Source organism: Dendrobates tinctorius, unplaced genomic scaffold (assembly GCF_039654945.1).
Source record: "Dendrobates tinctorius isolate UK_male_01 unplaced genomic scaffold, ASM3965494v1 ptg000089l, whole genome shotgun sequence".
NCBI classification, from domain to species: domain Eukaryota; kingdom Metazoa; phylum Chordata; class Amphibia; order Anura; family Dendrobatidae; genus Dendrobates; species Dendrobates tinctorius.
In genome coordinates this window covers 18,836,663-18,861,421 of record NW_027361757.1, presented here as the reverse complement: position 1 = coordinate 18,861,421, position 24,759 = coordinate 18,836,663, and the positions used below count along the sequence as shown (strand labels likewise).

The 24,759-nt window shown below is 48.1% G+C and overlaps 1 protein-coding gene across 2 annotated transcripts in view; it reads right to left on the bottom strand.

The window, feature by feature from the left end:
• Window positions 1-22,784: 22,784 nt before the first annotated feature.
• The window catches only part of HELLS (helicase, lymphoid specific), a 78,278-nt gene continuing 76,303 nt past the window's right edge, over window positions 22,785-24,759 (bottom strand). For both annotated transcript variants that reach the window (XM_073585877.1, XM_073585878.1), the window contains exons 21-22: window positions 23,264-23,340; window positions 22,785-23,032 (exon numbers count right to left, since the gene is read on the bottom strand). In XM_073585877.1, coding sequence (XP_073441978.1) covers window positions 22,947-23,032; window positions 23,264-23,340 — 163 coding nt within the window. In that variant the 3' untranslated portion in view covers window positions 22,785-22,946. The remainder of the gene's footprint in view (window positions 23,033-23,263; window positions 23,341-24,759) is intronic.

Genomic DNA, 24,759 nt, shown 5'->3' with positions numbered 1-24,759 from the left:
CATCACACAAAAGCACCCTACTAAATGTGCACACCCATTCGGTGAAAAGGGGGGAAAATATACGGTTGCTGTCATGGGTTCCGGAAAAAATGGCTACCGATAAGTAACCATGGTGGTTTTCTCTTCACCCATGACAGCACACCTGAGAACTTTTGGAGACTTCGAAACACCTTAGGGAGGGACCACCGCTTGCAGCACCCTTCTACCAAAGGCTGTTGGCAGAGGATAGATTTAATCTATAGTGCTTAAAGAAGGTGGAAGGTGAGGCCCAGGTAGCGGCCTTACAAAATCTGTTCAATCGATACCTCTGCTTTTTCAGCCCAGGAGGTTGCCACGGCTCTGGTGGAGTGAGCCTTAATGCCGTCAGGAATCGGGATACCACTAGCTGAGTAGGCTACATGAATGGCCTCCCTAATCCATCTAGCAATAGTCCCTTCTGAAACCCCATAGCCCTTCCTGGCACCCTGAAAAGCTACGAATAGAGACTGGGACCTCCTCCATTGGCTAGTAACATATGTATTCTAGCAGGGCTCTCTTAATGTTCAAACTATGGAACTTTTCTTCCCCTGAATTCTTTGGATTATCACAGAAGGATAGGAGGATAATCTCCTGACCCCGATGGAAATCTGACGCTACCTTAGGCAGATAAGCGGGGTCTGTTCTTAGCACCCCCCTGTCCTGAAAAACTTGTGTGTAGGGTGGATTCACTGAGAGAGCCTGCAGGTCGCTTATTCTATGGGCTGATGTAAGGGCCACTAAAATGATTGTTTTTAGGGTCAGATATTTTATGGGAAGCTGATGTAACGGCTCATATGGTTCCTTTGTAAGGGCCTCTAGTACTAGGTTTAAATCCCAGGGAGCTATCCTGGGTATTGGAATAGGCTTAGCCCTATGACAGGATTTGATGAATCTGGCTATCCATCTATTTGCTGCCAAGTTGCTGCCCCTAATGCAGATACCTGAACCTTAAGCGTATTTACCACTAACCCCAGCTGTAATCCTGCTTGTAAAAACTCCAAGATGGCACTAATTGAGGGTTCTTGTTCTAACGGCTTACCTAAGAACTGTAGGAATTTATTCCATGTTCTGCCGTAGATATTAGTCGTTACCGGTTTCCTACTTTTAAGCAGGGTGGTCACCAACCCGGGAGAGAACCCTCTATCCATTAAAAGCGACCTTTCAAATTCCACGCCGTCAAATGGAATCCCTTGACTTGTGCATGGAATATCGGGCCCTGAGCAAGAAGGTCCGGGATTTCTGGCAGAACCCATGGATCGGAGAGGGACATTTTCCGCAGTAGAGCAAACCAGGGCCTTTTTGGCCAAAATGAGGCTATCAGAATTACTCTGGCCTGATCGCTCCTGATCTTCTTGACCACTGTTGGGATCAGAGCGACTGGGGGGGGAACGCATAGGCCAGCTTGAAGTCCCACTGAATGTGCAAAGAGTCCACTGCCCATGGATTTTCCCTCGGGTTTAGAAAGCAAAACTTTTGTGTTTGCCTGTTGTGCTTGTTGGCAAAGAGGTCTATTACTGGTTCCCCCCAAAGCTGCGTTATTTTTTGAAAAACGGACCGATTTAGAACCCATTCTCCTTGCCTCAGAATATTGTGGCTCAGGAAATCAGCCTCTGTTTTCTGCCCCTTTTATGTGCAAAGCTGTTAAGGAGTTTAAGTGTTGCTCCGCCTTGCCCAGGATGTCGTCTGCTGCTTCCATTAGGGAGTGTGATCTTGTTCCCCCTTGGTGGTTGATGTATGCCACCGTTACTTTGTTGTCCGACATGATGCGGACATTGCGGCCCCTGAGTAGGGGAAAAAAGTGGGTTAGGGCTTTGTTCACTGCCCACAACTCTCTCAGATTGGAGGATGCCCTCCTTTCTTGAGGTGTCCAGGACCCCTGGCCTACACGACCCCGTAGGTGTGCCCCCCACCCCAAGGAGCTTGCATCCGTTAGAATCACATCTGTCACCTGTTTGTCCCAAGGTATTCCTGCGGTCAAGTTTGTACTGTCCAGCCACCAGTTGAGCGAGTCTCTGGTCTCTAATGAAAGCTCCAGACCTCCTCCTAAACGCCCTTTTAGCGATCTTTGTGCTGCTGGTATCTCCCACTGTAGTTGACGGGTGTGAAATTGAGCCCATCTGACCGCCGGAATACAGGACGTCAGGGTGCCTAGTAGAGACATCACTTTCCTCAATATCATCTGAGGTTGGTTTCGGGCAGACAAAGCCATGTTCCGTACCTTCTCTATTTTGGCCTCCGGGAGCAGACACGCCTGCTGTTCTGAGTCCAGGATAAATCCTAGGAAGGTCTGTTGCCTTAGGGGTTGTAGTTTTGATTTCTTGAAATTTATTATCCACCCTAATTCTTGTAAGGTGTCGGTCACATGGCTTAACTGCGCAGTACATTGGTTCTCCGAGTTGCCCACTATGAGAAAATCGTCCAGGTAGGGTATTATGACTATCGTGAATTCGGAGGAAGGCTGTTACTTCCGCTATGACCTTGGTGAAAATTCTCGGGGCTATGGATATGCCAAACGGAAGGGCTCTGAATTGGAAATGCCTCAGTACGCCTTGGATATAAAGCGCTACCCTCAAGTATTTTTAGTAATCTGGATGGATAGGGATTTGATAATATGCATCGTTCAGCTCGACTACAGCCATAAAGCAATCTTGATGTAGTAGCTTTATGGCCGTAGTCACTGACTCCATTTTGAAGGTCTGATTCCCTATCCACCACTTGAGTCCTCTGAGGTTTATAATTGTCCTGAACGATTGGTCCGGTTTCTTTAACAAAAAAAGTGGTGAATAGAAGCCTTTTCCTTTCTGTGCGTCTGGGACCTCGTAAAGAACCTGTTTGTCTATTAGCTTCAGGATCTCCGCTTACAAGGCCAACTGTTCTTCGGCCACTTTTCTGATAGGGGTAACCACAAACACGGCTTTCGGCTGGTGAACAAAGGGGATTTTCAGGCCTTCTTTTAAGACGCTTAGGATCCAGGTATTGGAGATCTTTTCCCAGGCCTGGGAAGAGTGCCAATCTCCCCCCTACTGGAATACTGGCATCATTGTGGTGATTTTTTTTGAAGTGGAGGTACCCCCACCGAACATAAATCCTGACTTTTTTTTTTGTCCTCCCATCTCCTTCTGTCGGCCAGAGGACGTCCCCTATTGAAACTTCCGCCCCTCCGAAAGGGCTGTCTTCTCTGCTCTGTCAGGAACCTAGGGAAGCCTTTTTTCCTGTTGCTTGCCTTTTCCAGGATATCATCTAGGTTCTTCCCGAATAAGAACCATCACAGGGGAGGGAGCGCAGTTTAGCTTTACACTGCAGGTCTCCTGGACAGCCTTTAAGCCAAAGTGCTAGTCTAGCAGCATTTGATAATCCTACCACCCTAGCCGACAACCTCATGGAATTTGCCGAGGTGTCTGCTAAAAAAGCTGCTGCCAACAAGAGATACATATCCGCCAATATCTTCTCTCTTGGAACCCTTGATGCTAGCCTTTCTTCCAACTGCTGCAGCCAGACCATCAGGGAGCATGCAGGTGCCTGCTATTGCCGGCTTTAATCCTCCCGCTGTCACTTCCCATGCATGCCTCAGATATGAGTCCACTTTCTTGTCTAGCGGGTCCCTAAGAACCCCTGAATCTTCCAGGGGCAGGGCCGATTTCTTAGAAGATCTGGATACTGCTGCGTCTATTTTTGGGACCTTGTCCCATATTTCCGCATCCTTGTGCTCAAAGGGGTATCGCCTCTTAGAGGTGGAGGGAAGAGCCCCTGATTTTTCGGGTTTCCTCCACTCTCAATAAGCACCTGGATCTTTTCGTTCACTGGAAAGGTCCGTTTTTTTTCTCTTGGAGCCCCCCAAACATAACGTCTTCTAGGGTTTTTGTCGATTTCTCCTCCTGTAGGCCCATCGTTGTTCTAATGGCCTTTAGGAGAGCATCTGTGTCTTCCACCGGAAAACATGGCTTACCCCCTGTGTCGCTGTCTGAGGACGACTGTTCTGATTGAGACGAGGCCGAAGAGGAATCTGAGGGAGAGCTAGGATTCTTCCTACCTTTCCTCCTTTTTTTCAATAGGGTCTTAATTGAACCCTCCATTTCCGATCTAAGGGCCGATATCAGATTAGCCGCGAAACTAGGCGCTTCTTCCACCATAGTTCGCTGAATACAAACTGGCGCAGAGGTCTTTCTGCCAGTCTCTCGCTATGGCTGTTTTACATATAGCACAGTCCCTATTCTTGCTTCCTGCTTTTTTGGGCATTTCCTATGGGGTCAAACATACACAGAGAAACCCTATTAACATAAATGCTAGCATTCACGAAGATCACTCACCACCCGTAATCAAGGGTACCGGACTAGGAGGCTGCGTCGGAGCACGTGAGCTGTGCTCTCTGGATCTCGAGGATTCTCCCGACCTGCGGCTGGTGCGGCTTCCATGTTTGCGGCCGGAGGGCTGTGAGGGCGGCAGAGACAAGGACCTCTCCGACTCCATACTTGCACCGTCTGCCCTGCCACTGCTCCTCATTTAAATATGCCTCTGTCCTGGTGAGTGCCTTCGTTCAGCTGACTCCTGGACGTCCAGGAGTCTCCATCAGCACATACCGGTATGTTACTTACCTGTCTTTAAATTTCTCTTACTTCATATGGGTCAGCGCCTTCAATAGGGCTCACATAGTATTGTTTTACCAGCTAGGCATTAAATTTAGGTACACCTTTTGAGGGTACAGGGTTAATCTAGGAATAGTGTTGCTGTTACTTTCCTTCCCCCATGTGATTTCATTGATTCATATTGTTCTGTGAGATATTTAATTAACATATGGTATTTGAATTTACTCTTGGTTTACTATTGCTATAATCCATGGTGCTGTGGTGAGATTTTCTATGGAATTGCAGTCCCTCAACATTTTTCCAGGATTTTTTCTTGTGCACTGTTATTTTATTGAAATATTAAATGATTTTATTACGTATACACCCTTGTGTGGTACCAATTTCTTGTACTTCCTTGATACCACAATAATATTGTTAGTATTCTGTGGTGTATTACCAGTTTAAGGGATTCAATATTTGGGGCAATATTTGTGATTATAGGATAAAAATAATGCGTTCTCTTTCCTCCAAGGATCAGTAGCCGATATATATTTTAGTAGGCATCTTTTAACATCTAACACATGAAGCTTCTGCTCTTTAGGGTTGGTAGGATTAGGGAGGAAGGAAGGGAGCGCACTCTCTTGTGTCCTGTGAAAAAGTGTGACGCTACCTTGGGCAAGTATGCTGGGTCTGGTTTTAGGATTACTCTATCATGTAAAAACTCTGTATAAGGGGGCAACCTAGAAAGTGCCTGTATATCACTTATCCTACGTGCGGATGTTATTGCTACCAAAAAAGCTGTCTTAAGGGATATAATCTTTAACTAGGCCGCATTCAGAAGTTCGAATGGCTTCTCTGTCATAGCTGTAAGGACTAAATTCAAGTCCCATGGTATACCTTTATCCCTGAGTATGGGTCTAGATCTACTATCAGCTTTGATGAATCTAGTCACCAAACAGTTGCTGGCAATATCACAGGTAAATAGGGCCCCCAAGGCGGAAACCTGCACTTTTAAGGTACTTGTGGAAAGACCCAACTCGAGACCCCTCTAAAGGAATTCTAGAATCTGTTTCGTGGGAATTCCATCCCCGAGATTAAACTCAGAGGTGGACAGGAATCACCTCCAGGTTCTAGCGTAGATGTTTGTAGTAATCTGCTTCCTGCTCTTCAGGAGGGTATTAATTAAATGTTGGGAGAAACCGTTATTCTTCAACAGTGCCCTCTCAAACTCCATGCCATCAAATGGAGTCCTGCTACTTGTGGATGGTTGACTGGCCCCTGGTAGAGAAGATTCGGAAGGTTCGGCAGTACCCAGGGATCGCATACTGACATGGTCCTCAACCATGCGAACCAGGTCCTCCTGGGCCAGAATGGGGCAATTAATATGACCCTTGCTCGATCTTCCCTGATCTTTCTCACCACCAGCGGTAAGAGGGCCAACGGTGGAAAGGCATATGCCAGAGAGAAGTCCCATTTTATCAGGAAGGCGTCCACTGCCAGTGGATTTTCCCTGGGGTTCAGAGAGCAGAACTTTACTTTTCTGTTTTCTTTGCTGGCAAAGAGGTCTACCTCCGGCTGACCCCATCTGCGGACAGTCTGGTTGTAAAAGTCCGTGTTTAAAGCCCATTCTCCTTGCCTTAGGACCCTGCGGCTTAGAAAGTCTTCCTTCATGTTGTCTTTCCCTCTGATATGGAGCGGTTAAAGATTGAAAATTTCTCTCGGCTATTTGAAATAGTTAATGTTATCCGCATCAGGGCCTCGGAGCGTATTCCCCCTTGGTGGTTGATATAGGCTACTGCTACCTGGTTGTCCGAGAGGATCCTCACATGATGACCCTGTAGGTAGAGTTTTTTAACTGCCAACTCAATCGCCAACAGCTCCCTTTGGTTAGACGAGGTCTCAGCTTTGGAGTCCCAATGTCCCTGGACCACTATGTCCCCCATATGGGCCCCCCAACCCAAGGGGCTAGCATCTGTGGTTATTATGTGGGATATCTGCGTCTCCCAGGGCACCCCTGAGGATAAGTTCTTATCAAGCCACCATCTGAGATGTAAGAGTCAAGGGGCTCAAGATATCTGACCTTGTAGAGACCCCTCTAAGGCCCTGTCGCTAACTAGGACATCCCTCTGAAGGGATCTAGTGTGAAACTGCGCCCACCGGCCTGCTGGCATACATGAGGTCAGAGAGCCTAACAGACATGGCTTGCCTGAGGGTCATGGAAGGTTTCTCAATCGCCCGAAGTACCTGCTGTTGTATATATTCTAACTTATCTGATGGCAGAAGACACTGCTGGGTTTCTGAATTTAACAGTAAGCCTAGAAACTTTTGGACTCATAGGGGCCGAAATCGGGATTTCTCGTAATTTATCTATCCGAGGTGCTCAAGTCTGGACTGAACCCTTTCTATCTGGGTTAGACAATGGTCCACCGAATTCCCTACAATCAAAAAATTGTCTAGGTACGGGACAATCAGGATATCAACCTCCCGTAGATGAGCCAGGACTTCAGCCACTATCTTCGTAAATACCCGGGGCGCTGCTGAGAGACCAAAAGGGAGAGCCCTAAACTGAAAATGACGGATTAGACCGTCCATTGAAACCGCCACTCTCAGGAACTGCTGGAAGTCTGCGTGGATAGGCACATGGTAGTACGCGTCTTTCAAATCCACGACTGCCATAAAACACCCTTTAAACATCTTTATTGCTGAACTGATAGACTCCATCTTAAAGGTTCTGCTAACTAAGAATTCATTAAGGGAACGTAAATTAATAATGGTCCTAAATGATTTATCCAGCTTTTGGATCAGAAACCGGGGAGAGTAGAAGCCTCTACCTCTCAGAATCCAGAACCTCCACAAGGACCTTCTTTAAGCATAGACTCAAGATTTCAGCTTCTAAAGCAGTTTGCTTGAGTGGCGAAGATCGTAAGGGAGTTAGTTTAAAGGTATCCCGAGGAACATAGCTAAACTCCAGCTTGAGTCCGGTGGATATTATGTTCTGCACCCAGTCACTATTGGTGATCTGCAGCCATGCTGGGAGGAAGGCTGACAGTCTACCCCCCACAGGAATCGCTAGTCGTTGGCCAGGCTTCTTTCGCTCTCTTGAAGAACACATGAACATAAAGCCCGTACCTCTCCTCCTTCTGTCCTCCCTTCTGGGATGGTCTCTATTAGCTGATGGGTTACACCTTCTTCCCTGACTGAATTTCCTTCTATTGAACGAACGTCTGTAGGATGCGGACCACAGATTAGGGAACTTCTTGTCATCCCCGGCTTTCTCCAGCAACTCATCCAGGACTGTTCCGAACAAATATTCCCCTTCGCATGGGATAGTACAGAGTTTCGACCTGGATTTAATGTCTCTCGGCCAGCACTTTAGCCACAGGGCTCTACGAGCTGCATTGGAAAGTCCTGCTGCCCTAGCCGCCATTCTAACCGCATCCGCTGATGCGTCCGCTAGGAAGGCTGCGGCCCCCTGGATTACTGATAGGGCCCCTAAAATTGTCTGTCTAGGTGTCCCTTGTTTTAATTGAGACGCCAATTGGTCTAACCAGATCATCATGGACCTGGCCGTACATGTTGAGGCTACTGCTGGTCTTAAGAAACCAGCTGCCATCTCCCAGGTTCCTTTAAGGAAGGTATCTGCCTTCCTGTCTAGGGGGTCTTTAAGGGTCCCCATGTCCTCGAAGGGTAGTGAGGATCTTTGATACCTTGGCGATTGCGGCATCTAATTTAGGGGCTTTGTCCCAAGTGGATGATCAAAGGGGTATCTACGTTTGAGGGCTGGTGGTAGCGAAGCCCTCTTATCTGGTCTTTTCCATTCTCTACGAATTAGATCCGGAATCTTTTCGTTCAAAGGGAAGACCCTTCGCTTTTTCTGATCCAGCCCCCCGAACATGACATCCTGCATGGATAATTGTGGTTTAGGCTCCTCCACTTCCATAGTCCCTCTCACCGCCTTTACCAACTTGTCCACCCAGGTCTCCTTTTGCTTGACCTGCCAAAGGTCCTCTAGGGGCAGCAGTGATGATTGTCGCTGCTGCCGCCACTGCTCTTGTTCGCTCTCCATCATTGCGTGCAATAATGTGGCCAAAAGCATGGAACCCCCCCCTTGGGCCCTGCTTAAATACCCTTCCTCCGGTCAGATATGCCGCACCCCCCCGATTGGTCTCCCATTCCCAGCTGGCGCCGCTGTCGGCCCAGTGAGCCAGCGCTTACCGGCGCCTGTTCATGGGCGCCATCTTGGAATCTTCACACCTGCGCAGTGGCACCTCTGACCCTGAAGCGCCCCGTGGCTCCGCCCCTGACGCCACCGCGGCCCCGCACACACTTCCTGTGTAACCGGAAGTCATGCAGGATGCCCGGCGCGTCCTCCTACAGCGCTCCCCGGTCCCGGACACCATGCAGCTGCGCCGGCTACACCGACCCCAGCCACTGCTCCGCCGGAGCAGGAAGACCTCCAGGGGCATACTCACTGGCGGCGGCCTTCTTCCACGGAGGCGGATATCCTCTGGACACCGCTCCCTGCTGTAAACGTCACTGTCGTGGAGCCCAACTAGGACCACCATGGCGTCACCAAGAGCTCCGCACTTGGCCGAGGTAGGAGACCGCCCCTGCTACCTGTAGCGGCCGGTCGGCCTGGGATCCGTCCGGATTCCATCTGTAGGATCCTGTCCCCTCAGGAACAGGAAACCAACTGATGCGTGGGAGAGGTGCCGCCCTTTTGTATCTGTAGGTTTCCTGTTCCTGAAGGGCGGATCCCCTCTCTCGTGGTGCTGTCATGGGAGTCCGAATAAAATAATTTTTTATATAAAATGGTTTTCATTGCATAAAAGCGCCAAAACATAAGACATAAATGAGGTATCGCTGTAACTGTACTGACCCGAAGAATAAAAATCGCCTTATCAATTTTATCTCACGCGGAACGGTGTAAACGCACCCCCCAAAAGAAATTCTTGAAATACTGTTTTTTGTTCATTCTGCGTAAAAAACAAACGGAAAAAGCGATCAAAAATGTCACGTGCCCGAAAATGGTACCAATAAAAGACTTGTGTACTCACCGTAAAATCTCTTAGCCTTTAATTGGGGGACACAGAACCGTGGGCGTCAGCCTTCTCCAGTTTTGTGCAAAAGCATTAGGAATATACCAGAAACATGACCATGCCTGTACGAAGGCTACTATAAACGAGCTCAAACAACAATATGAGAACCCAACCGTAACAACGGCCCGCAAGGGCAACAGGGTGGGAGCCGTGTCCCCAATTAAAGGCTAAGAGAAAGATTTTACAGTGAGTACACAAAAATCTCCTTTACTCTGTCGCCTAATTGGGGGACACAGAACTGTGGGATGTCCCAAAGCAGTCCCTGGGTGGGAAGCAGTGGACGAATATTGTGCTGACAGTCCTAGATTTGGGGTACTGCCGCTTGCAGGACCCGTCTACCCAGGCTCGCATCCGCTAAGGACTGGGTATGCACTCTGTAGTGTTTAGAGTAAATGTGTGGAGGCTAGTCCAAGTGGCTGCCTTACACACTTCTTGTGCCGAGTTTTGATGCCGAATGGCCCAAGAGGCCTCTACCACCCGCGTAGAGTGTGCCGTGATACCGGCCGGAAGAGAATTGTTAAGGCGGTAAGCCTCTTGAATGGTGGACTTGATCCACCTAGCAAGGGTGGCTTTGGAAGCCGGTAGGCCCTTGTGAATGCCTTCTGGAAGAAAGAAAAGTGAATCAGACTTCCGGAAGGGAGCAGTCCTAGATACGTAAATACGCAATGCCCTGACAAGGTCAAGCGTATGTAGAGCCTTCTCCACTCTATGAACGGGAACCGGGCAAAGAGATGGTAGTGAGATTTCCTCATTGAGGTGGAAGCTGGACACAACCTTTGGAAGGATGGGACTGTACAGAGAACCACTTTGTCCTGATGGAAAACCAGGAAGGGTTGTCTGCAGGAAAGTGCTGAAAGTTTGGACACCCTGCGGAGCGAGGTGATTGCCACCAGAAAAACCACCTGTGATAGAAGGCAGAGTGAGACCTCCTTAAGGGGTTCAAAAGGAGGTGTCTGCAATGCTGTCAGGACCATGTTGAGGTCCCACATCTCCAATGGATGTTTGTAGGGGGAAACCAATCGGGAAACCCCTTGGAGAAAAGTCCTCACTTGCTACTTGTTAGCAATACGCCTCTGAAAAAGCACTGAGCGCTGACACCTGGCTCTTAAGCGAGCCCAGGGATAGCCTGGCGTCCAAGCCTGACTGAGGGAAACCGAGGAACTTTGGAAGAGAGTAGGGGAGTGGGATCTGTCCGTGAGATTCGCACCATGTAAAGAAAACCTTCCAGGTACGATAGTAAATCCTGGCTGAAGCTGGCTTTTGAGCCCTGATCATGGTTTTAACGACGTCCGGTGAAAAACCTGCTTGGGTTAAAACCCAGGTCTCAATGGCCACACCATCAAATTGAGAGCCCCTGAGTTCTGGTGGAAGAACGGGCCTTGTGACAGGTCGGGACGTGTGGGGAGACGCCAGGGGGCGTCTGCTGCGAGTTGCAAGATGTCGGCGTACCATGTACGCCTGGGCCAGTCTGGCGCGATCAGGATGGTGGGAACTCCCTCTTGTTTGATCTTCCTCAGGACTCTGGAGATCAAGGGGAGGGGTGGAAAAATGTACAGAAGCTGGAACCGGGTCCAGTCCTGAACCAGGGCATCTGCTCCGAGCGACCGTGGATCGCACGTCCTGGCCATGAAATTGGGAACCTTGGCATTGAGATGGAATGCCATTAGATCCACGTCCGGGGTCCCCCAGCGATGCAGATCCGACGAAAAATTTTGGGATGGAGACCACTCCCCCAAGGCCATTCCTTGTCTGCTGAGATAGTCAGCTTCCCAGTTGTCCACACCCGGAATGTGGACCGCAGAGAGTACCGACCAAGCATCCTCCACCCAGTGTAGGATACGTGTTACTTCGTTCGCCTGGATGCTGTGGGTCCCGCCTTGATGGTTCACATACGCCACCACCGTGGCATTGTCCGACTGTACTGATATGAGTCTGCTAGCAAGTGATGAAAGGTTTTCAATGCCAGGAAGATGGCCCGAATTTCCAGGATGTTGATGGGCATGTTCGCTTCTATTGGTGACCACTTGCCTTGCACTCTGATGTAGGTGCACCGCACCCCAACCCGTCAGGCTTGCGTCAGTGGTCAAAACCCCTTGCGAGGTTGGCTTGAGCCACCAGTGCAGGGACCTCCTGGTTTTCGATAACCGGAACTCCGTCGAGGGAGAACGGATTCCTGTCCCAGGACTTGAGGATGGCCAGTTGAAGGGGTCTGAGGTGAAACCTGGGCAAAAGGTACCACCTCCATTGCTGCTGCCATAATGCCGAGTACTCATGGCATACCGGAGAGATCGGTGGGACTTGCGGAGGAGAGTGCGAACTCCCAAACGGAGGGCTAGTGCCTTGTCCCTGGGGAGGATCACTAGACCCCTGGAGGTGTCAAATAGCATCCCTAGGAAGGCCAGAGACTGACTCGGGGTAGTCGATGACTTCTGTAAATTGACTAACCATCCCAGGCGACTCCGTGTCGATTGTGATTGAGACATTGACCTTGCAGTCCTTGAAGGTGGGGGCCTTAATGAGGTCGTCCAGGTACGGAACGACTACTATGCCTCTGGAGTGTAGAACGTCCATGGTAGCTGCCATGACCTTTGTAAATGTTCTGGGAGCCGTGGCGAGTCCGAACAGGAGGGCCACAAACTGGTAATGGTCTTGGTTGATTGCGAATCTGAGGAATCTGATGGGCGGGAGCAATTGGTATATGCAGGTATGCATCCTCTATGTCTATGGAGGCGAGATATTATTTCTCCATGGATGCAACGATTGACCGGAGGGACTCCATGCGAAAGTGACAAACTCGAACATACTTGTTGAGTTGCTTGAGGTCTAGTATGGGTCGGACGCTGCCTCCTTTCTTGGGCACCACGAACAGATTGGAGTAGAACCCTCGGAAGCGCTCGTCTGCTGGAACTGGTACTATAACTCCTGCTTGAAGGAGGGAAGAAACCGCTTGATGGCAGGCTCGAGCCTTGAGTGGAGGATTTAGAGGAACGGACAGAAAACCTGTTCGGTGGGCTGGTAGTAAACTCGATCTTGTATCCTGAAGACACCATTTCCTTGACCCACCTTTCTTCTGTAATAGGCAGCCAGACCTGCTGAAAGAATAGCAGTCGCCCGCCTACAAGTGGGGTGTCTTCCGGAGGCCATGAGTCATGATGAGCGGAAAGTCTGAGCTTTTCCTCCCTTGGATTTCGCCTGGCTTGCTTTTAACTGCCAGTTCCTGTCCTGCCCATGTGTTGTCTCTGTGGGGGGGAGCGGTTACGATTTTGTGCTGGGCGCGAGACGGACCAGCCTGAAGAATTCCGAAAGGATCAGAAACGAGATTGATTACGTCTTTTAAACGTGCGTTTTGGTTTTAGTTGAGGGAGAGAAGTACTTTTACCCCTGGTAGCATTGGATATCATTGTATCCAGCTTTTCACCAAAAAGACGCCCACTGAAGTACGGGAGATTTGTTAGAGACTTTGAGGCCGCATCCGCCTTCCATTCTTTCAGTCCAGTCAGAGAATACGCTGGATCGTGATGGCGTTTGATGTTATTCCCGCTACCCCTCTTGCAGAATCCAACGCTGCCTGGACCATGTAATCTGCCACTACTGCAATTTGCACCGCCTGGTCCGCCAGCTGAGGATTTGAAGCTTGGAGGCCCTGTTGCAATAGTGGCCTTGGCTGCCCAAACTGAAGCAAACACGGGAGCCAAAGAGGCACCTGCCGCTTCGAAGATTGAACGAGCCATGCGTTCTACCAGTCTGTCTGCTGCGTCCTTGAGGGTTGAGCTGTCCGGCAGTGAGAGAAGAGTTTGTGCTGCTAGCCTAGAGACTGGTGGGTCCACTTCAGGTGGATCTGCCCATTCCTTAGTGTCCTTCTGTGGGAAGGGGTACTTTGCTTCTAAGTATTTGCGATTGGCAAATTTTTTCTCAGGCTGCGAAAAATGCTTAGAAAGTATATTTTGAAATTCCGGGTGATTAGGGAAGACCTTAGATGGTTTCTGAACACTCGAAGGAAATCTTGTGTTCTGGTGCTTCCGGGGTTGGATCAGAAATGTCCAGCACCCGAAGGATGGAGATTATATCCTCAATTAACGCCGTATTGCTAGGGGGACAAGGGTGCAGAGCGTTCTGTTTCGTCATCTGAGTTGGAGGGCATATGTGACCGAGTCTTGCGCATCGCTAAGGAGCTCCCTAGCGGGCGAACTAGGGCGGAGGTGTTCTGTGGTCAGGGATCGTTGTGGAGATCCACATTGTCTTTATCAGGGGATGGTCTAGGTGACCTGGAGCCACTGTCTCTCCCTGGAGGGGGACGACCCAGTGCCATGTGAAGACGCAGATGAATGCGACCTGTGGGTCCGCTTACGTCTCAAACTGTTGGAACCGGCATGTACCGAGACCGGATGTCCCTTTGCTGGGTAACGTTCATAGCCGAGACATGACCCTGCAGAGCCTGCAGTAGTGTGGAGGTCAGGTTATCTATAGACTGTCATAGACTACGACATCTGCGTAGCCCATTCTGGCACAGTAGCGGCCGCAGAAGCGTTGGAAGGGACTTCTTGGGGTTCTGATCCAGTGTTTTGAGTACAGTCCCGGCAGTGCGGGTATGTGCTGTCGCTGGGGAGAGTAATAAAAGCAGTCTTCTCTGGTCCTCTTGAGTCCGACAGTGCCCAGAGGCTGATTAGCAAAGGCCCTACAGGGGTATCTGCGCAGAAAACAGGGGAGCGTTATAGGTTATATTAACTCACAGCTGAGTACAGAGAACCCAGTTGTGATCTTACCCCACCGGTGCACCCCCTAGGTCCAGCACCGATAAATCCCAGTCCTGTGCCCCCCAGAGACCACTGTGCGGCCTTCAGCTATGTTCTTCTGGTGCAGCAAGAAGCCACCGGAATTCTGAGGTGGAGGGGGCGGAGAGCTGAAAAGGGCGCGCAGAGCTATGTAAAAGCACGCCCTTCCTGTCTCGATCCGCCCCTTCTATGACACTGCAGTGTCATTTTCGTCATCTGGGGGCGGGAATAGGGTGGCGGCTTCGGCTTGGCCGAAGCCACGGCCTAAATTTGAGATCTCATGCCCAGCAGGGCTCCAGGATGGCGCGGTTGCCCGTGGGGGGGTTGGATTTAACCCAGACCCCCCCCAGAATGAAAGGCTAGCGGTGGGGTCTGAACGCGCACTGGGCCCTGTGGAGGGTCCCTTTGAGACGCTGTGCAGCTGTGGACAGACCACAGGGAGTCCGGTCTCTAACAAGTGCTATGCCTTGCTGCATCTCCCCCGGTCCCAACAGGAGCCTGCAGCTGGACTGGGGTCCCTGGGCTTGTAAGCGTCCAAATGGTGCCTGGTACAGGCCCTACCTGCGGTGTCTCAACCTAATCCTCCCAGAGGGGGATTAGGGAGGGTGCTGCAGCCACAGTCAGGGGGCTTCGTCGTCGGCTCAACCTCAACCCAGAGCTAAAAGGAACTGAGGGAGGGGGGGTTCTCAACTTCAAACCAGTACCTGAAGGACTAGGGAGGGAGCGACATGGGGAATAGCCACCTCGACCTCAACCGGGTACCCCTAATAGGGGACCGAGGAGGGAGCCATGCCAGGAGTCTCGCTGGAGACCCGCTTTTCTTCATCTGTAGTGTAAACTCCTAGGTGTGCCTCCTTGCGACACTAAGCAAAAACTGGAAAAGGCTGACGCCGTCCAGGGGTGTATACTGCAGAGGAGGGGCCAAGGTTAATCTTTTTCAGATTATGTATAGTGTCGCCTCCTAGTGGACAGCAGCATAACAACCATGGTTCTGTGTCCCCCAATTAGGCGACAGCGTAATCGTCAACTCGTCCCGCAAAAAATAAGGCCTCACATGACACTCTGGATCAAAATACGGAAAAATTATAGCTCTCAAAATGTGGTGATGCAAAAATTATTTTTACAATAAAAAGCATCTTTTAGCGTATGACAGCTGCCAAACAAAAACTCACCATATATAGTAAATCAAACCCCCCTTTATCACCCCCTTAGTTAGGGAAAAATAAAATTAAAAAAATGTATTTCCATTTTCCCATTAGGGTTAGGGCTGAGATTAGGGTTGTATTGGGGTTGGAGTTAGAATTAGGGGGTTTCCACTGTTTGGGCACATCAGGTGCTCTCCAAACGCAACATGGCGTCTGACCTCAATTCCACCAATTCTGCGTTGAAAAAGTCAAACGGTGTTCCTTCCCTTCCAAGCTCTGCCATGCACCCAGTGTTTTACCCCCACACATGGGGTATCAGCCTACTCAGGACAAACTGCAAAACTTTTGGGGTCCAATGTCTCCTGTTACCCTTAGGAAAATAAAAAATTGGGGGCAAAAATATCTTTTGTGGGAAAAAAAATATGTTTTATTTTCACACCCAGGCGTTAAACTTCTGTGAAGCATTTGGGGGTTCAAAGTACTCACCACACATCTAGATAAGTTCCTTGGGGGGGGGGTCTAGTTTCCAAAATGGTGTCATTTGTGGGGGTTTCCACTGTTTTGGCACTTCAGGGGCTTTCCAAACGAGACATGGTGTCCGGTCTCAATTCCAGCCAAAAAAGTCAAATGGCTCTGCTTCCCTTCCGAGCTCTGCCATGCGCCCAAATAGTGGTTTACCCTCACATATGGGGTATTGGCATACTCAGGACAACTTGCACAATAACTTTGAGGGACCTATTACCCTTGGGAAAATAAAAATTGGGGGGTGAAAAGATCATTTTTGTGGAAAATATAAGATTTTTTAATTGTACGGCTGTATGTTATAAACTTCTGTGAAGCCCTTGTGGTTTCATAGTTCTCACCACATATCTAGATAAGTTCCTTGGGGGGGTCTAGTTTCCAAAATGGGGTTACTTGTGGGGGGGGGGGTTCCACTGTTTAGTTACATCAGTGGCTCGCCAAACGTGACATGGCGTCCGATCTGAATTCCAGCCAATTTTGCACTGGAAAAGTCAAATGGCGCTCCTTCCCTTCTGAGCTCTGCCATGTGGCGAAAAGCCGGATTACTTACCGGTAATGCTCTTTTAATGAGTCCACGACAGCACCCACTGGAGGTATCGGATCCGCCCATTTGGAACAGGAAACCCTACAGGAAAGATAAAAGGGGCGGTCCGCCTTTCCTCCTCAGTTTTACGTTTCAGAGTACCAGAAGGACCGCCAAGGATTAGGCAATGTTCTCTTATTTTAACATCTTTCTTATCCATTATTTGGTAACACTTTAACTATTCATATCTTTAGGGGGGGAAGTGAACGGGTGCTGTCGTGGACTCATTAAAAGAGCATTACCGGTAAGTAATCCGGCTTTTTACTCTTCGCCACGACAGCACCCACTGGAGAGATTCCAGAGACCATCACCTGGGTGGGACCACCGTGCCAAGGATAGTCCTGCCAAAGCTTAAGTCAGAGGTTGATGAAAGATCAAGTCTGTAGTGGTTATAGAAGGTAGAAGGGGATGACCAAACTGCCGCCTTACATATAGTTTCAATCGGAACATCTCCCTTTTCCGCCCAAGAGGTTGCCATTGCCCTGGTGGAATGCGCCCTGATGTTCCCTGGAGGATCTTCGTTTTTTGCGGAGTAGGCTAAACGAATGGCCTCTCTGATCCACCGGGAAATGGTGCTCTTCGTGACTCCATACCCCTTCTTACAGCCCTGAAATGAAACAAATAGGGCCCTACTCTGCCTCCAACTGTTGGGCCTCTCAATACATTTTAGGACAGTTCTTTTGACGTCCAGAGTATGGAACCTCTGCTCTTCCGGAGTAGAGGGATTTTTATAGAAGGTTGGGAGGAGTATCTCCTGAGATCTATGGTATTTTGTTGCCACTTTTGGCAGGTAGGCAGGGTCTGGTTTTAATACCAATCTGTCTTGGTATTCTTGAAAAAAGGGTGGATCTATTGACAAGGCCTGAATATCACCCACTCTTCTAGCTGAGGTTAGTGATACTAAGAGGGCCATTTTAAGTGCTAAGTATTTGAAGGGTATTGTGTCGATCGGCTCAAAGGGGTCTACCGTTAGGGCGTCTAAGACCAGATTTAGATCCCATGTAGGGACGGAGGGTATGTGGATTGGAGTTATTCGTTCACATGCTGTAATAAAACGAGTTATCCATTTGTTGCCTGCTATATTATGGCCATATAGTGCTCCTAATGCCGATATTTGTACTTTCAGTGTATTTACTGCTAAGCCTAAGTCTTTCCCCTTCTGCAGAAATTCCAAGATTGGGATTATCGGAACTTCTGTTGTATGAGGTACTGTATGGAATTGAAGAAATTTTTTCCATATTCTAATGTAAATCTGGGTCGTGGACTGTTTTCTACTTTGTAGTAGTGTAGCAATTAAGGACTCCGAGAATCCTCTTGTCCTCAATAACTGCCTCTCAAATTCCACGCCGTCAAGTGCAAGCTGAGCACTTGAGGGTGGAAAAAGGGGCCTTGGGAGAGTAGATTGGCAGTTGGAAGGACCCAAGGATCTGTTATCGACATAATCTGCAGCCACGAAAACCACGGTCTTTTTGGCCAGAATGGTGCTATTAAGATTATTCTTGCTTTGTCGTCTCTGATCTTCCGAATTACTTGAGGTAGGAGGATCAATGGAGGGAACGCATACGCTAGGTTGAAATTCCATGGAACTAGAAAGGCGTCCAGTATGTTTGGGTGATCTGACGGAGATAGGGAGGCAAAGGTTTTTATCTGCCTGTTCTCCCTTATGGCAAAAAGATCCACCTCGGGTTGTCCCCATGCGGCTACTATGTCCCTGAAGACCTTCCGATTGAGGCACCACTCTCCTTGTCGTAGAGTGTGACGGCTTAGGAAGTCTGCCTTTTGATTGCTCTCGCCTCTTATATGAAGGGCCGAGAGGGACAAAAAATAGTTTTCTGCTAAGTTTAAAATTTTTGCCGCTGAAGACATCAGAGTCTCTGATCGAGTTCCTCCTTGTCTGTTTATATATGCCACTGTGGTGGTATTGTCCGACAGGATCCTTACATGCTTCTGTTGGAGCTGCGGAAGGAAATTGTATAAAGCATAGAACACTGCAGTCAGTTCTTTTAAATTAGATGAGTAATCACATTCCTCTTTACTCCACCTTCCCTGATAAAACCCATTCTCCATGTGGGCTCCCCAGCCCTGGGGACTGGCATCGGTGGTTACAATACAGGATGGAACTATAACCCATGGGACTCCTGAACATAAATGGTCATCGTCTAACCACCACTCTAGGGAAGTCAAGACTTCTTGTGACAGGGTTATTTTGCTCTGTAAACGACCACTATGTCGCTTATCCTCCTGGAGGATCTGGTGTTGTAGTGTACGGACATGGTACTGGGCCCACCGGACTGCAAGAATTTAGTGATCCTAATAGTGACATTGCTCCTCTTAAGGATACACGTGGTTTATCTATAGCTGCTTGTATTTTTTGTTTTGTGAGGATGATTTTTACCTGGGGTAGTAGACATCTCTGGGTCAAGGAATCTAGTTGAAATCCTAGAAATGTCTGGAGAGATTGCGGATCGAGTCTGGACTTTTGGATATTGATGATCCAGCCAAGGCTCTGAAAAGAGGAGACTGCGTCAGTCACGCGTTCAGTACATTGTTTGACTGAATTCCCAATTACTAGGAAGTCGTCTAGATATGGTACAATTAGTGTGTCCTTTTGGCGAAGGTAGGCCATCACTTCTGCCATCACCTTGGTAAATATTCTTGGTGCCGTGGAAAGCCCGAAGGGCATGGCCGCGTATTGGAAATGACGAATCCTGCCCTCGACTTCCACTGCGACTCTTAGGTATTTCTGGAATCTGTTGTGTATAGGGAGATGATAATAAGCATCTTTTAAATCAATCCCTGCCATTACGCAATTTGGGAAAAGAAGCTTTATAGTGGATCTAATCGATTCCATTTTGAACTTATAATTTTTTATAAATGAATTTAGCTTCTTTAAATTAATAATGGTTCTAAATGTACCGTCTGGTTTAGACACCAAAAACAGGGGAGAGTAAAAGCCTCTACCCTGTTGTTCCTCAGGGACGTCAACTAAAACTTTTTTAGCTAGCAGGACTCGAATCTCGTCTTCGAGAGCCTTTTGCTGAAGTGAGGAATTAAGGCGAGTTATAACAAAGAACTCATAGGGGATTCGAAGGAATTCAATCTTTATTCCTTCCTTGATTATATTCAAAATCCATGGGCTTAACGTAATTTGTTCCCATTTGGTAAAAAAAAATTTTAATCTGCCCCCAACCGGTGGGTCTAAACTTTTAATTTTTTTCTCTCCTATATGTTGGCCCTCTGAAGATGGTACCCTTCTGCTTTTCGTCTTTCGTGGCCCATCTCGTTCTGTCCGATTGTCTTCTTCTCCCGAATGGCCGTCTTTTAAAGGTTTTCCTATAAAACGGAATGGGAGAATCACTGAAGGCCTTTTTCCTTTCTTTTGCCTTGGCGAGAATTTCGTCTAAGGCTTTTCCGAAGAGGAACTCACCCTCGCATGGGGTTGCACTAATTTTGGACTTTGATTGTGCATCCCCTTTCCAGCTTTTTATCCAAAGCGCGCGTCTGGCGTTATTCACCAGGGCTGCCGACCTTGCTGCAAGTCTTAGGGTGTCCGCTGAAGCGTCTGCCATAAAGGCAGCTGCCCCTCTTATCAACGGGATGGCTGCACGCAGTTTCTCCCTTGACACTCTTTGCTCAATCTGCTGGTCTAATTGATCTAGCCATACCAGCATTGACCTAGCAGTACATGTGCTGGCTATTGCGGGTTTGAATACCCCGGTGGTGGACTCCCAGGACCTTTTGAGCGAGGATTCAGCCTTTCGGTCCAATGGGTCTGCTAACAATCCTGCGTCCTCGACCGGGATCGAGGTTTGTTTGGAAGTGGAGGATATGACAGCGTCCACCTTTGGTATTTTAGACCATTTTAATAGATCTTCATCAGTGAACGGGTACTTCCGTTTTGAAGCGGATGGGAGAAAACCCCTCTGGTCGTGTTTTTCCCATTCCCTTTTGATGAGATCTTTAATTGCCGGTATTACTGGAAATGATCTCCTCTTTTTTTCTGCCAATCCCGCAAACATAATGTCCTGCGCGGTCTGGGCTCCCCTTTCCTCTTCACACCCCATAGTATTCCTAACCGCTTTTACCAGGTTATCTACGCTGTCCAGAGGAAAACATGCGTGTCCTTCCGCCTCCGAGGATGATGATGAGGACGTGGATGCGGAGCCTGAGTTTAACCCCTGTTCTTCCTCTGACTCTGAACTGACAATAACCTGTTTTCTATGCCTGGACTCTGCGGGAGTGCTGGCGCGGTTGATGGCTTGTATTTCCTCCCTAATTATGGCTCGGATATCCTGAGAAGATATCGTCGGCCCCTGCCTGGTCTCTTTCATGCATTGTTTGCAGAGTTTTTTGGGGTAGGAGTCAGGGAGAGGCTCTGAACATAATGCACACTCTTTATGTTTTGTTTTTCCTTTTTTCTTTGACTGAAACGGGAGGTCAAAGGTAAAGAGAGGGGGGAGGGGGGGGGGGGGAGGAGAGGAGGTTAGCTTAATAGGTAGAGCATATGCTTTGCACACTCACCCAGTGAAGCTTAATACCGGTTCAGATGGCTGAGACGGTTTGGATCGGGTTTCTGCTGCCTCGCTCCTGCGGGCAGTCTCCGTCCTGGCGCTGCGGTCCCTGGTGGAGTTGCCCCCAGCTGAATCCCCTGCTGGGGTTTGCGACTCTGCGGGGGACGACATGTTCCAATGTTGCAGCGCTGCTTTATCTGTATCGTTGCCCCGGAAGTCGCCCTGTCACAGGGCGCATGCGCCGCGTCATCGCCATCTTACCCCGGAAGTTCAACCATTACTTCCGGGGTATGGGAGCGTCGGGCGCCGGCCTGCTCCCGCGCCACCGCTATTAACACACGCGGCTCGCGCGCACATGGCCTCACCATCCACGCTATACCCCCACCGATGGGAATGGGGGGGGGGGGGGAAATCTCCCGGATGCCAGACCGGCGCGCTCCCTGGTAAGACCGGGCGGCCCTCCCCGGACCCGGCCATTACCACTATGCCACCAGACGAGGGGGGAGCCGTCAAACTGAGTCTCCCCCGACGCTGCCTCCGGACCGCAGCCCCTGCCGTTCCCGAAGAGACCGCACAGGCGGATGCATGGCCCAGGTAAGATCCTGCAGGATCCTGCTCCATTTGGAACAGGAAACCAAAACTGAGGAGGAAAGGCGGACCGCCCCTTTTATCTTTCCTGTAGGGTTTCCTGTTCCAAATGGGCGGATCCGATACCTCCAGTGGGTGCTGTCGTGGCGAAGAGTAAAATAGTGGTTCCTCCCCCACATATCAGGTATCAGCGTACTCAGGAGAAATTGCGCAATAACTTTTGCAGTTCAATTTCTCCTGTTACCCTTGGTAAAAAAAAAAAAAAAAAATTCGACCTGAAGTACTTTTTTGTGATAAAAAGTTAAAATGTTAGTTTTTTTTAACATTCAAAAATTTCCTGTGAAGCACCTGAAGGGTTAACTTCTTGAATATGTTTTTTTTTAGCACCTTGAGGGGTGCAGTTTTTAGAATGGTGTCACTTTTGGGTATTTTCTATCACCTAGACCCCTCAAAGTGACTTCAAAATGTGATGTGGTCCCTAAAAATAAAATGTTGCAAAAATGAGAAATCGCTGATCAACTTTTAACCCTTATAACTTCCTAACAAAACAAAATTTTGGTTCCAAAATTGTGCTGATGTAAAGGAAACATGTGGGAAATGTTAAGTTTTTTGTGTGCCATATCTCTGATTTAAGGGCATAAAAATTCAAAGTTGGAAAATTGCGAAATTTTCAAAATTTTCGCCTAATTTCTGTTTTCACAAATAAACGCAAGTTATTGAATGAAATTTTACCACTAACATGAAGTACAATATGGCACGAGAAAACATTGTCAGAATCACTGGGATCCATGGAAGCGTTTCAGAGTTATTACCTCACAAAGGGACAGTGGTCAGAATTGTAAAAATTGGCCCAGTCATGAACGTGCAAACCACCCTTGGGGGGGTTAAGAGGTTAAAAGAACACAGAATATCTACTATTTAATTGGGTGCATAAAAACTAAATCTGTTTAATAAAGAATAAGTTGACCATGTATGAAGCCATAATTATTTAGTATACAAGTTTTATTTATTAACAATATTTAAACTAGACAGACAATAAACTACTTCCATGGGAAGTTTGATTAAAAGTGCAACAGTAAAATATTTAGCAAACACATCTTTAAGTTTTAAAGCCTTTAAACCAAAAGGCCAAATCTAAAGCAAGAATTAGACTTCGATGTCTTCTGGGTCTCCAACTACTGAAAACAGACCATTTTTCTCTTTAGGTGAGGTTTCATTGTTTTTCATTTGTGCTGCAAAAGAAAAAAAAAAAAAAATTATATATAAATAAGGGTGTCCTATAGTTACAAATGGAACTTTATTGAAATAAAACACTGGACACGTTGCAAAATCTGAAAGGTTCTTCGCACCCCTCTCTCCCAACCCACTAATGCATTTGGCAGATGATATGAAATACAGTAAACCATATCCTCTTAATGTAGTCTTTGATTTTATTAAATTACAATTTTACATTATACACTTACCAACAAGATCACTTCTGTCCAGCAGAAGCTCTAGGTCTTTGTCACTAATGACTTTTCCATTTGACCCCATCACTTCTCTGGAGGGGGAAAAAAATAAACTCAGTCATTAATTTGCATTAGCTTAGGCAGAGCTTAAACCAGCATTGATGGTAGCATCAATGTGTTTATCCTCTTAAGATAGATCATGGCTAGAAGTGTTGACACCTCTGAAATTGTTCCACAAAATGAAGCAAGCATGTATAGCAAAACATGTAATTGCAATAATTTTCTCTGTGTATTGGGGGGGGGGAAAAAAAAAGGTAATTGGATATAAGTCAACACAAAACCTCCAAAGTGGGCTGGACAAAATTGTTGGCACCATTCCAAAATTATGGGTAAACCACCGTTTCAAGCGTGTGGCACTCGTTCAAACTCACCTGTGGCAAATAACAGGTGTGGGCAATATGAAAATCATACTTGAAACCAGGTAAAAAGGGGAAAGTTGACTCAATCTTTGCATTGTGTGTCACTAAGGATGGAGAACAGACGAAAACTGAGGACTTAACCTTGAGATTGTTGATATTAAACATTTTTTTGTTCAAGGTCATCTCCAGAAATACTGATATTCCTTTGTCCAGGTGCACGATTTATTACAACCCATGACACTGTAGCTAATCTGCATGGATGTGGACAGCAGACAATTTATCAAATGTTGCAACGAAGGATAGTCCAGATGACTGATAAGCAGCCCCAATTAAGCTTTAAAAGAAATTCAAGCTATTCGGAAGGCTCAGCACAAACTATCCCATCAATACTTGAATTAAATGCTATGGCAGGAGGCCCAGGAGGACCCAGTTGCTGACAAAAACAGTTTGCTAAAATGTGCGAAAGCCAAAATCCTTCAGGGAAAGTGAAAGATGGGCTTGCCTCCTAGTTCATCCAGCAGGAAAATGACCCCAAACTTACGGAATTGTGTGGACTGCAAGACACACCCTGATAATTTGGGGGAGGAAAGGTTTACCGGGGAAGGGTGGCGGTGGAGCCAGGTACCAGGACAGAGTTGCTGCTGACACTCGAAATTCCAGTTGAGATATGTATGGAGCTTGTTGATGTTATAGGAAGCAATTGATTGCAATTTTGTTTATACCAAAGAGTGTGCAACCATACATCAAGATGAGTGTGCTAATCTCGTCTGGCATATTATATTGGGACTGTGTGTGAAATTCTTATTTACTTTTAAAGGGAATCTGTCACTTTTTTTTGGCCTTGCAGCTGCCAGCATACACATCGGGGGCTTATCTACAGCATTCTGTGGAGGGCAGAGCAGAAATCTGCAATGCGCAGCCACCAGACCTCTCCCGACGCCTGCGCACTGTAGGACTGTGCTCTGCCCTCAACAGGGCAGAGCAATGCGCCTGGGCCAGAGCCATTAAAGGACGGGAGAAGAGGACGTCATCGCATTAAGGGAGGCGCCGGACGGGATGGCAACACCCATAGGAACGGACCGCCCACCTCGG